We start from the raw sequence: 13645 nt of genomic DNA on the forward strand, positions 1-13645 counted from the left end.
TTAGGGAGCGTTGCTACTGCATCTTTTAATTCATTCCATGTCAAAAGGAGCCTCTAACATTACTCTTTGATAAGACAAAATTAGTAGTTGCACTCTGATAAATATTCATAAACAGCTTCAAGATCCACACTTAGCTTAAAGGCATTTTTTTTTTAAGTAGAGGAAACATGTCTCCACAGTTTTATCCTCCCCTATAACCTGAGAACTATCAAGCCTTCTTCATGCTTCCACATAAGATGATGAGCCTTGTGCCTTAGAGAGGCCAAAAAGGGACTCCCTGATTTCCACTCCTTAACAGTTTTCTGCTTCATAAAAAGCAATCAGCTTTTTGCAATAGCTCTCAGATGATCCGCAAGGCGCGAACATGCCCCTTTCCAGTTAATTTCCACCTGATTAGCAGGAGGATGTATATACGCTTGATATGCTTCTAAAGCTCGTTGCTGCAGGGCCATAGTAGCATTACAAGATTTAGGCTTATGTAGACTAATCTTCTATGTATAAGGGCCCCATATAAAGGACTTCATAGCATTCCACATTACAGACACTGAAGAACCACCAATATTATACTGAAACAATTCCAATAAAGCCTCTTCGGTTCTAGCATTGCCATCAAGAAAATTTAACCAGAAGGGATTTAACTACCAGATTCAAACCAAACCCCCTACTATTTGTTGTGAACAACAAACAAAGTGGAGAATGATCAGACACAGTTCGTGGCAGATATTCCACTCTACAAACATGGGAAAGCATAGATGGATTACCTAGATCATGAAATCTAGGGTATTATGCGAACTAGAATAGAAAGCTTATTGTCGAACTTCGGGGTTTCTTCACAAATCACATAAACCTAGTTCCATTAATAAAGTGTGAAAGCAGTTGGGGAAGGAGGGCCTTTAGTAAATCTGTCCAAACAGGGATCCAAGCAATTAGTAAAATCACCCACCATCAATGTGGGAACAGCAGGGGAATGTAGCCATAAATTCCATCACCTTCTTAATACATCTGGGGGAGTATATTGCATTGAAAAATGATTCTTTCAGCAATAGCACATGAAAGGTAAATACATCTCCCCGTTGAATTTGTAAAGGACAACTCACATCTGAAAGGGGCCTTTTTGAATCAGTACACTTACTTTATGCGAGTAGCTTGCGTAGACAGAATGAAAAGAATGTGACCATAAGGAATAGTGGAGCATGCGAAGAGTAGGTTTTGTAAAATGCTTTTCTAATAGACAATAGCTGGTTGAAATTTCTGCATAGATGAAATCACAGCACATCTTTTTGTTTTATTCCCCATACCCTGCACATTCCACGCAATCCTATTAACCTCTTGAGTCATGGTAAATGTGTTATGTCGCACACCTATTCATATAGTTTGAGACGCTGGCTGCATTGCATGATAGACATGGAGGAGGAGAAGAAAAAAGAGAGAACAAAAGAAAGCAGCAAAACACAGCATTCAATCCCATACACATTAGAATCCAAGGGCTATAATCACAGTGTTATTAGTCAAAAAGAAAACCTGAAATCACAGTAAGATAAGTGGTCAATAACATCTAAAAGGATTGAACAGGCTCCCTCCCCCCACGTGATGCGATTGCAGATTACCGATTGGTTGCTATGGCAGCTGGGGACCTAATAATGGCCCCAAAGTCTGCAATCTTTCTACATTACAGAACCTAATTGGATGCCTCTCAGCATTATGCTGACAGGCATGATAAGCTGCAATATAGAAATACTGCAGTGTACTATAACAAGCAATCAAGTCTCCTAGTAACGCTAAAATAAAAAAAAGTTTAACAAAAATGCTATTAAGAAATAGAAGGAAAAACAAAATCCACAAAGCAAAACCTTCCCTCCACTATTAAAAATGCTTTGTCATCTCAAAAAATAAAATAGGGAAGAAAAGTACACATAATTGGCATCATCTCATCGGTATCTGCATAGCATTTGCTGTGACAGCTGACGTCACCAGAAAGCAGGTGACCGTTGCTGCAAATCAAGAAGCTTCAGCTTCACATTCCGGAACCTCTGGCATCCTAGCGCTCAGGATGTGAGCGTTGATGCCAGGAGAATGAGCGCCGTCATTGTAGCCTCTGATTGGTTGCAGTGGTCACCTGACTTCCGGTGAGGGGAACTGTCACAACAAATGCCTGCATCACAGCAGGGCTGCAGGGCTGGATACGGTCATCGGTGGAGAGGTAAATCGAGCTCAGTTTGTTACTTTACTACAGGCAGCCCCAATGAAGGGATGTTTTCCGGTACCTGGACAACCCCTTTAACTTTGTGTATGTAAATGAAATAATTGTATTTAAGTCCCGGTCAGAGAATAGGTTAAGCAAAGCAGAAACACTAGCGTATCAAAAAAAAAAAAGTAATAGCAGTATAGACCAGGGGAAGCTTCTGTAAAAAAATGAGGCTATTACAAATTGATATATCTGATTACAGGAATGCAGTTAACATAAAAGACTAATGAGCGTGATATGATGTGACCCTAAATTTTCTTTTTTTTTTTAATGGCATTGCTGTAATAGCAAAATTACTAAAGTCTCATTTAAGCAAAAATACAAAAACAACTTGTTATTTCCACATATTTAACAAGAAGCAGAGTTACAGATGCAAGAAATGTAATTAATAATTTAACCAAATATCTTTAAAGCACGTGATCATTTAAGATGAATTATACATATGACTAACTACTGGACAATATCAACGGGAGTATAACAAATTACCTCTGCCAATTGTATGAGGAGAAGAAGAATACACAAGCCTCTTACCTTTGATCTAAGTCTTTCAATTTCCTGATTCACCTCTTCAATATCTTCAGTGTTTTCCAAACGTTCATAATGTACATTTCTCGTCCCTTTAATCAAGTTTAAAGGCAGTGCAGACATCCCATAAGCCTAGAACAAAAGGTGACAGAAAAAGACTATGTTCATTTAACCAGTTCACAAAAATGATTTTGAAAGATCACATCTCAGAAAAGTTATTTTATCTATTTCAGAACTGAAGGCAGAAATCTTCAGGCTACGGTTTCCTGGGGTGAAGATCTCCATTTCATGATAAACGCACATTGTATGTGTAGGGAACAACTTTTCAACAAGCAATATAAAACACGTTATAATATTAATATATATTATATCACATACACACACGTATATATTCATATATATCGCATACACACACGTATATATTCATATATATCGCATACACACGTATATATTCATATATATCACATACACACACGTATATATTCATATATATCACATACACACACGTATATATTCATATATATCACATACACACACGTATATATTCATATATATCACATACACACACGTATATATTCATATATATCACATACACACGTATATATTCATATATATCACATACACACACTCTACAAAAAGGAAAATACATTTCTATTTGTGTAAGCTCACAGCATCCATAGCATTAGTCTTCTGCAACAGGCGTGTGCCAGCAATAATCATGACACATGACATGTATGCACTAGTACAGAGGTGTCCACACTTGGCGCTAAGCAACGTCTGTTAAGGACTCCAAGGCTGGTCTCACACCACCATATTTGAATTGCATATTCTGCCATCTCCGGTAAAACGCGGGTATTAAAGGCATGCATTTTTGAGTTTTCCTTTACACTTGCAGACATGAATTGCGTATTCCACAAGCAGAAGAAAAATTGCAGCATGCACTATTTTACAGCAGAACCTGCGCGGACGGCCTCCATTGATGTCAATGGAGGCGTCCGACCCATAGCTCATACACAATTACCATTGTACGGGCTGCGAGTACCCACGTAATCGTTATGCGACGGTGCGGAAAATGAAAGCAAACAAAAAAACCTGTACTACGCCTGCGAGCCTCCGCACTCATACGCAATACAGGTAAATGCTGTACGTAGGGTCACTGCGGGCCTCCTGCATGTGGAATTCGACCAGTTCGTGTGAGCCGGGACTAATTTTGCATGCCACATATTCAATACATTATGATAGTATTTCCCAATTAGGGTTCCCGGGAACCCTGAGTTTTCTTGAGCCCTGACCCTGGGATCCCCAGAACACAACAAGACCTGTGACTTTTACAATAGGAAAGGCAAAATGATTTCAGCCTACTCAAAGATGCTTTTCAAAGCAGTAAACATTAGAGCTAAGATATAGCACTAACAAGAATTATAATGAAATCATGTAATAAGTGCTTTACTGCCTCTTACACCAAGTTTCTTTACGCTAGGAAAGACAGAGGTTCTCCTGCAGCAATAAGGTCCTAGGAATCACTGAATTAAAGGAATCGGCCACCATCTTTTCACAGTTCTCTCATAAGACAGTGACCGTTACCCTGATTACAGGGATCTGTCTGCTGTGTGTACCTGTGCAGCAGTTTGTGAGAAACTCAAATTTCATTATTATAGTGCACACAGAGGACTATTCCTTGATATTCATGAGCTGCATCTAGCCCCATCCACCCTGTCCTCCAGCCACTGATTGATGCACAGGGAGACAGCTATCATTCAGTGGCCAAAGGGCAGGTATAGCCTCACAGCTCATGAATATCGAGGACTACTTCCTGTAGTCCCCGTGTGTGGCTGCTATTCAAATAAATTATCTTTCCTAAATAAAAAAAAAAAACTACCCCTTTAACAAACCCACATTCCCCTTGCAACTAAATAACAGTCATATATACTCACCTCTCCCACTCAGTCCTCCGTGCCTGGTGTAGGTTTACAGGCTGCAGTCAGCCCACATAAGGAGTGATACATTCAGCTGACATATCACTGTTATCAGGCTGACTATCACTTATTTCCAAGAGGGCTGCAAAAAGATGTCCCTTTAAAAGCGACAGCAAAATCTTCAGCAGGCTGAAGTACAGCTCACAACCACTAGGCAGACAAATATAGTACACATATGTCTTGAGTATCATGAAATTCCGGGGCTTTTTATTTTTAAGCTGGTGGTCCTGCACCACAAATCATATGATGTACCAAGATAAAAGGTAAGGATGGAACCATGTATACATCACTGTCAGTGTGTGCATATTAACATCAGAAACCCAGAAAATAAGTGCTGTCAACCGCCAAAGGATACCATGGGCTTTCTGTCGAGGAAGTGATAGACATTAACCCTTTTAAGATGCTGTAGCATGACCTGAAGAAGGCTATGAATGCAAGTAATCCCAGAAATATTCATGAACTGAAACACATTAGAACAGAGAAATGGTCCACAATTTCCCCTTAACATTGTGGAAATCTTATCTGAAGCTATATTCGGTGGATGCGATTGCTGCAAAATAAGGATCCACGGGTTCTTGAATGCAAAGGTTCACTTTTTTTCTCCCTGCACTGTGGATCTTCAATGTTCTCAACAAGACATGAATAGTACAACAGTTTATTAGTTTAGTCCGGTTGTTTTTGTGCATAATTGTTTACCAGATAATTGAGGACTCTGACTTGGCCATTCCAAAACTAATTTTTCAACCATTCCTGTTGAAGATTTGCATGTCTTGGGTGATGGATTTGTTATATCACCCAACATCTCTGCTTGATGTCATGGAAAGTAGCTGGTACATTTAATACAGTAAAATGCTTTGATACACCTTAGAATTAAATATGCCCTCAATGGTCACAAGCTGTCCAGGCCTTGAAGCAGAAAATCTGCCACAAATCATGATGCCCCCTCCATCATACTTCGCAGTTGGGATGAGGTTTTAGTGTTTTGTATTCTTCTTCCTCCAACCATACCATCATGCATTTCTGCTAAAAAGTTCCACTTTGTCTCATCTGTACATAGAACATTTTCCGAGAAGCACTGAGGACAAAGGTAGGTAGGGAGTTTGACTAAGGGGGTACACACCTGGTAAACAGTAACACACGTGTCCTAAGGTAAGCTTTGAAAGCACAGAAACCTCCCGTGAAGCAGAACGGTGATCTCAGGCAAACTTGAAATGAGCTGCAATGTTTTTTGCTTTTTTTCATGGACAGTAGTGGTGTCCTTCCATGAACAACATTATAGTCCAGTGTCTTTTTTCTAATAACAGATACATGAACAGAGGTTTCAACAGTTTATCGTTGGCTTCTTACACCCATTGTGCTGTTGGAATGATATTAATAGGGTGCCCACTCTTATGAAGAGCAGCAACAATCCTGTTTTTTTGCCTAGATTTTATTTGCAGATAATTTAACTGTGGATTGATGTACACCCATATCTTTAGCAGTGCTTTTGCAGCCTTTTCCAACTTCATGTGTCTTTAGAACACATCTTGAGAGGTCTTCTGGAAGTTGTTTGCATAAAAGCATGGTTCACACTAACAGGAGAACAGGTTTGTCAGTAACCAGTCTTTGTATTCCTTTACTTAATGGTCAAAGCACACGTGAAACCCACACATATAATGTCATATCCCTAAAAGGTAGTGTCCCATTTCTAGCCATTTTGTTGCAGGAAGCATACAGCTCCATATACATTGCGCAGTGGCCCGGGTTGGCACTACAGGCAGATTCCCATTGACTTCAATAGGACTCAGCCTGCAGTACCAATCCAAGCCACTGCGCAGTGCATGGAGCGGTCTGCTTCCTTCAGCCAAACAGTTAAAAGCGGAACAACCTTTTTAACTAAAACGCCTTTTGAACATTAGCTCTTAGCGAAGTCATGTCTATTCAATGTGCTCAAAAGACACTAACAGTACACAACGTAACTTAGTTTAGTTGGCTTTTGTTAGACTACATTAGTAATTATAGAAGAAATTCAGTTAATTCCAACGGATTCAGCTACTTTTAAATATTGGCAAAAAAGACAGGAATTAGGTTTACCTGTTAATTCCTTTTCTGGAGTCATCCTGACAGCATACACATGGAGGATGTCCACTGGACCCCTGTTGGGACAGGAAGCGGAAAAACATACAAAAGGCACCTCCCGCCACCAGCTCACCAGTGTGTACCAAATAACTACAGTGACCCGGCTTTGCTTAATCACTCATTTTTAATAACGAAACTTATAGTACAATACGTTACTTCACGTAGAGAAGGATAACTGAAGGGGAGGGAAAAGCCCCTATGCTGTCAGGATGACTCCAGAAAAGGAATTAACAGGTAAACCTAATTCCTGTCTTCCCCTCGTCATCCTGACAGCATACACATGGAGGAGTACCAACAATCAAGGGCTTTAGGGAGGGACCACTGCTTGCAGAACTTTCCGCCCAAAGGCAGTGTCCCGGCTGGCCCCCACGTCCAGACGGTAGTGTTTTACAAAAGTATGGGTGCTTGACCATGTGGCGGCTCTGCAAATCTGGTCGGTTGTCGCCTGGGCTCTCTCCGCCCAGGAACAGGCGACCGCCCTAGTAGAATGGGCTCTAACTTCGCCCGGGAGTGGGATCCCTTGGGATCTGTATGCCTCTTCTACGGCCCTCCTGACCCACCGCGCTAGGGAGTCCTTAGTAGCGGCCCCTCCTCTGCGTGGACCCTGAAATTGAATGAAGAGGTTATTAGATTTCCTAAAGGTATGTGAGACCTCTAAGTACTTCAGAACTGCTCGTCTCACGTCTAGGTTATGGAACCTCTGTTCCGTAGTGTTCCGGGGTTCCTGGCAGAAGGAGGGAAGTACTATTTTTTGCTCTCTGTGAAAGTCCGTAAGGACTTTCGGTTGAAAGAAGGGGTCGGGTCTAAACTCTATCTTGTCCGGGAAGATGGTCATATATGGAGTTTTTATAGAGAGAGCTTGGATTTCCCCGATCCGCCTGGCGGATGTAATGGCCACTAGGAAGGCAACCTTATATGAGAGGGTCTTAACTGAGAGTTCTTCCAGGGGCTCGAAGGGATGTGCGCAAAGGGCCTGTAAAACAAGATTCAGGTCCCATGGGGGCATGGTTCTTCTTATAAAGGGGTGAAGTCTAACTGCTCCTTTAAGGTATTTTTTGACTAGCCTATGGTCGGCTAACGGGAAGTCAAAGAAGGCTCCTAGGGCGGCCACCTGGACCTTAAGGGTACCAGGTTTTAGGCCCATGTCCAGTCCATCCTGAAGGAACTCTAGAATCTTATTAATGTCTGGTTGTTGGAGGTCGTGAATACTGTGCCCCAACCACCTAGAGAAGGTGTCCCACACCCTGGTGTATATGTTCCTGGTGGACTCTTTGAGACTCTCACATAAGGTGGTGGTCACCCTCCCTGATAGGCCCTGGTTCAGATATTTTACCCGCACAGCTTCCAGGCCGCTAGTCTGAACTGTCGGGTTTTTGGGCAAATCAGGGGACCCTGTTGTAGGAGGTCGTCTCTCCACGGCAGATGTAGGGGCTCCTGTGTTGATAGAGCGGCCAGGAGCGGGAACCAAGGTCTCTTGGGCCAGAATGGGGCTACCAGGATAACGGAGCCCGGGGACCCCTGGATCTTCTTTAGAACCCGAGGGATCAGGGGAATAGGTGGGAAGGCGTATGTCAGGTCCCATTCCCATGCTTGGGATAGTGCGTCTATTCCCAGGGAGCCCCCGTCTGCCCCCCTGGAAAAGAACCGGGGACACTTGTTGTTCTCCCGAGAGGCAAACAAATCCACCTTTGGAGTCCCCCATCTTTCTGTAATCAGTTGGAATGCCTCTGGATGTAGTGCCCACTCCCCAGGGTCTATCCTCCTGCGGCTGAGGTAGTCTGCCATGGCGTTCTCTGGGCCCCTTACGTGGAACGCTGAAACGGAAGGCATCCGCTGCTCTATCCACCCGAGCACTTTCGCCGCCAGGTCTTGTAGTCGGGGGTTCCGCGTGGATCCCTGGTGGCGAATGAGGGACACAGTTGTTATGTTATCCGAGAATATTTTAATGGGTCTACCCCCGATCTCTGTCTCGAGGTCACGGATGGCCCTCCAGACCGCGCAAAGCTCCTTGTAATTGGAGGATTGAGTGGCCTCTTTCTGGTTCCAGACCCCCTGGACATAGCGACAGCCTAAGTGGGCCCCCCAGCCAGTTGCGCTCGCGTCAGTGAAGATGGATACTGGGGATGCCGGGTCCCAACTTGTGGACCTGGCGAGGTTGGGGATAGACGTCCACCACCCCAAGGAGGACCTTACTTTGTGAGTGAGGGTGACTTCCTGATCCAGGGAAGCTGGAGATTTGTCCCAGTTGCTCAGGATAAAGTCCTGGAGAGTTCTACCATGTAACTGGGCCCACGGGACTACTCCAATACAGGCTGTCATGAGACCGAGGACCCTCATGCCTCTCCTAAGGGAAACCTGGGAGGCTAACGAAAGTGCCCGGCTTTCGTCTTGGATCGTTTTTTGCTTTTCTAGCGGGAGGGAAGAGCACTGGTGGTGTGAGTCCAGGATAACCCCTAGGAACTTTTTGCTTTGTTCGGGCTGAAGATTGGATTTGTCGAAGTTAATGATCCAACCTAGCGACTCGAACAGGCGGAGGGTGAGGTTGACCCGGTGCTGGAGTTCCGAGGGTGATCCTGCTATAAGCAGGAAATCGTCGAGGTATGGGACAATTAGTACTTTGTCCGTCCTTAGTGCTGCTACCATCTCCAATACTAGTTTGGAGAATACCCGAGGTGCGGAGGAAATCCCGAACGGCAGGCATGCGAATTGGTAATGTGAGACTGACCCTTCCATCATCAGGGCGAATCGAAGAAACTGTTGGGAGTCTGAGTGTATCGGAATATGATAATAGGCGTCTTTTAAGTCCACCGTGGCCATGACGCTATCTCGTGTGATTAGGGGGATCGCTGATCTTACTGATTCCATTTTAAATCTTCGGTATGTTATAGATTTATTCAGGTATTTCAGGTTGATTATAACTCTGTAGGCCCCGTTAGGCTTCTTAATAAGAAACAAGGGGGAGTAGCAGCCTTTGAACCGTTCCTCTACGGGAACTGGGATAATGGCCCCCAGGGATAGCAGGTCCCGTACCCCCGACTGGAGGGCCCGGGCCGACGCGGGTGACTGGCAGGGGGTAACCACGAACCTCCGGGGAGGGGGGGCGGAAAGCTCAATTGTATAGCCCTCTGAGACCAGGCGAAGGGCCCAGGGATTGGAGGTTATTTCGCTCCATCTATTGGCGAACCCCCTAAGTCTGCCCCCCACCTGCCGGATCCCGATGGGCGGATTCTCACCCTTTCCGCCTTTGGGGTAAGACCAGCGTCCGGTTTTCCCCTTCCCCCTGTATGTTCTCGGGGGGACAAAGGGAGGAGGGTAGGAGGAGGAAGGCCGCTTGACGGGTCTGTCTGCTGGTAGCCCCTGACTTTTGTCTGAGGCCTTCTCCAGGAGTGTATCCAGGGAAGGTCCGAAGATGCGATGTCCCTGGAAGGGCAAAGAGCAAAGCCTGTTCTTGGAGGCATTGTCCCCTGTCCAGGCTTTTACCCAGACGGCCCTCCTGGCGGTGTTCGAAAGTGCCGCTGACCGGGCCCCGAACCTTACTGACTCCATCGAGGCGTCCGCCAGGAAGCCGGTGGCCTGTTGGAGGAGGGGAAGGCAGTTGGCGATATCTTCCCTCGAACCCCTTTGCGAGACCAGGGCCTGGAGTTGGTCTAGCCAGACCGTCATGGATCTCGCTACCGACGTGGCCGTAATGTTGGTCTTCATGGTGAGGGCCGCCGACTCCCAGGCCTTCTTCATTGCCGCATCCACTCGTGAATCCAGTGGGTCCCGCAACTGGGAGATGTCCTCAAAGGGGAGGGCAGCCTTCTTCGAGACCCTGGCGACCGCCAAATCCACCTTCGGGACGGTGTCCAAGAATTCAATGTCTTCCGGGGTGAAGACCATACGCTCTCTAAACTCCCTAGACAGGAAAAACTTGCGTTCTGCCTGTTTCCACTCGGTCAAGATGAGCTGTTTTAGGATATCGTTGACCGGGAATGATGGTTTGGGCTGAGGTATGAGTCCCCGGAACAGGGTATCCTGGAGGGATGGCTGCTGTGGTGCCTGTTCCTCCACCTGCATGGTGTGACGGACCGCTGTTAGTAGCTGCCCCAGATCCGCCGATGCGAAGAAGTACTTCCTCGTTTCTTCCATGGGCGGTATGGATTCTGAGGGGGAATCCTCTAAGAACCCTTCCTCCGAGTCTGATTCTTCAATCCGTGACCGCCTTACCCTTTTCGTGGGGGGCGGAACGGAAAGAGACGAGAGAGAGGCCTCGATCTCCTCGCGGATCATAGCTCGGATGTCGGATATGCCCGAGGGGCCTTCCTCCCGGACCACCTTCTCTGTGCAGGCTGCGCATAAGGGTTTGGTGTGTCCCTCGTCCAGTCGCCGCAGGCAGACTGGGCACTTGCGCACGCGCTTCTTGGCCTCTCTGCTCTTTTGTGCTTCTCTGTCCTAAGAGACGGAGACAGCAGAAAAAAAGGGGGGGGTTTTCCAGCACCTGACCCTTCGTTACCCCTGGTGTGAGCCCCCGGAGGTTTACTCACCAGCGGGTTGCTCTCCGTGTCCTCTCTGGCCGACATCTTTACTTAGGTGCAGACCGAAGACATGTGGGGAATCCTGCTTTCTCCTTTTCTTCCTTTTTTTTTTTTTTTTTTTTCAAATTTGGCGCCTTTTTCCTCGAGGCCCCGCCCCCCCGTGACGCGGCCGTGCTGACGTCATGCCGCCGCGCCGGACCCGGGGGATACACTCTGCGTCGGGCTCTGAGGAGGGCGCATAGATGTCCGGGGACGTCGGATCGAGCGCAGCCGCCGCCCGCGCCGCGCGCTCTACCCCCCCCCCCCCCCCCCCCTCGCTGGCATACCTGCTCACGCCGACAGAGGATCGCTGGAAGCCAGGGTCCCGGGCCGACGTCCAGAGCGGGTGCCTGATCCGGAGGAGGCTTCCAAGCCCTGCAGGTACGGGCTGTATCTTCCCAGTGCGACAACCCCACTGGGCAGCGCGCTAGGGAAGGGTTCCCCGCAGGGAACGTGGTGCTGGTTTTGGATCCTGCGGGTGAGGGTCCCCACGTAGGGTCTCACCCGCGCAAGCTCTGCCAGCCCGACCAGAGAGTCGTCCCCCCACGGGCGGACAGGCTGCATAGGAATTTTCTTCTTTCTTCTTGCCTCCAGCATACACCTGGAGGCTTCCGCTTGGACTGTCCTGTAGGGACAGGAAGACACTGGTGAGCTGGTGGCGGGAGGTGCCTTTTGTATGTTTTTCCGCTTCCTGTCCCAACAGGGGTCCAGTGGACATCCTCCATGTGTATGCTGTCAGGATGACGAGGGGAAAAGTATTTTTTTTAAGAGTTAAAAACATGGGGATCTCTAGTTGTTTAAACAGCAGAATAGATTATTTTATGTAACTGTTCATTAGTCTATTAAATTATCATGCCATGAAAAACTTGCAGAGGCTCTACTAACCTTTTTATTAAAACAACATCATTTCTAGTTCTCCTTAGTAGAAAAAAATACAATCAGTGTAATCATCTTCCAGAAGATAGAAACCCAGTCAAGCATTCTAAAAAATAAACTGCTTAGACATTTTCTAGTGTTATTCCATGTATTTGTGGAAGGAGCCTACAGTAAAACTACTTTAGATTAGTAGTAAACAAGTACCGCATTTATGAGAACACAGAAAAGTAAAACACTTGATGTGGCATACTGATCTACAGCAAAGGTTATTTTCAGGTATGCATTGATGGCCTCATTGGCAGTCCGACTAGAACCAATCACTTGAACGTGGATAATCTGCAGCACTAGGCACGTACAGATGCATCAGTGTCTGGAAAAACAAGGTGTGGGCTGCAGAATCACACCGTCAACTGTAGACCTTCGACGTTTATGCCCTGAAAATATTTTAATGCCATGCATTTAAAGCACTTAACTCACAAACACCAGAGGAAAATCAGACAGACAGTCTTCTGTAACTATGTTCAGTCTTTATGTAAGAGGTGTGAATAGAATTGTGACATACAAAAGTAATATATCCAGATTGTTTCATTGTTTTATAACTGTTATTTTAAGTTTGTGCTCACAGGTGTCAAGGAGCCGAAACCGGAGCCTAAGGGCTCATGTCCACGGGGAAAATAAGAATTAAAATCTGCAGCGGATTTTAACTCTTCTCCCGCGCACGGATCCGCACCCCCATAGGGATGCATTGACCACCCGCGGGTAGATAAATACCCGCGGATCGTCAATAAAAGTGATTTAAAAAAAAATGGAGCATGAAAAAATCTGGACCATGCTCCATTTTCATGCGGGTCTCCCGCGGGGACGGCTCCCGCGGGCTTCTATTGAAGCCTATGGAAGCCGTCCGGATCCGCGGGAGACCTAAAATAGGAATTTAAAAGCATTTACTCACCCGCAGCGGGCCGGGAAGGTCTTCTCTTCCTCACGGCCACATCTTCCTTGCTTCGGCTCGGCGGATGTGCGCGGCGCATGCGCGCGGCACGTCGGTGACGTGCCGCCGGCGTGACGAATTCATCCGCCGGCCGAAGAAAGAAGATCCGGCCGCGACGCAGAGAAGAAACGGAGCGGATGGGAGGTGAGTTTATCCTCATTTATTCTTATTTTCAGCGCTCATGTCCGCGGGGCAGGAGGGACCCGCTACGGATTCTACATGTAGAATCCGTAGCGGATCTGATTTTCCCCGTGGACATGAGGCCTTAACCAACGAGAGGTGGAGGTGTTAAAAAGGCAGCTGGTTCGTTGCTGTGTGTGCAGTACTAAGCATGTTTTTCCTGAGAGCAGATGGGCGTCCC

General features: G+C 46.4%; 1 protein-coding gene across 1 annotated transcript in view; it reads right to left on the reverse strand.

Moving 5' to 3' along the window:
- The window catches only part of LMBRD1 (LMBR1 domain containing 1), a 187565-nt gene that overhangs the window by 91810 nt on the left and 82110 nt on the right, over positions 1-13645 (reverse strand). Inside the window, exon 8 of the mRNA XM_066604231.1 lies at positions 2777-2902. Coding sequence (XP_066460328.1) covers positions 2777-2902 — 126 coding nt within the window. The remainder of the gene's footprint in view (positions 1-2776; positions 2903-13645) is intronic.

Source organism: Eleutherodactylus coqui, chromosome 1, assembly GCF_035609145.1.
Source record: "Eleutherodactylus coqui strain aEleCoq1 chromosome 1, aEleCoq1.hap1, whole genome shotgun sequence".
Lineage (NCBI taxonomy): Eukaryota > Metazoa > Chordata > Amphibia > Anura > Eleutherodactylidae > Eleutherodactylus > Eleutherodactylus coqui.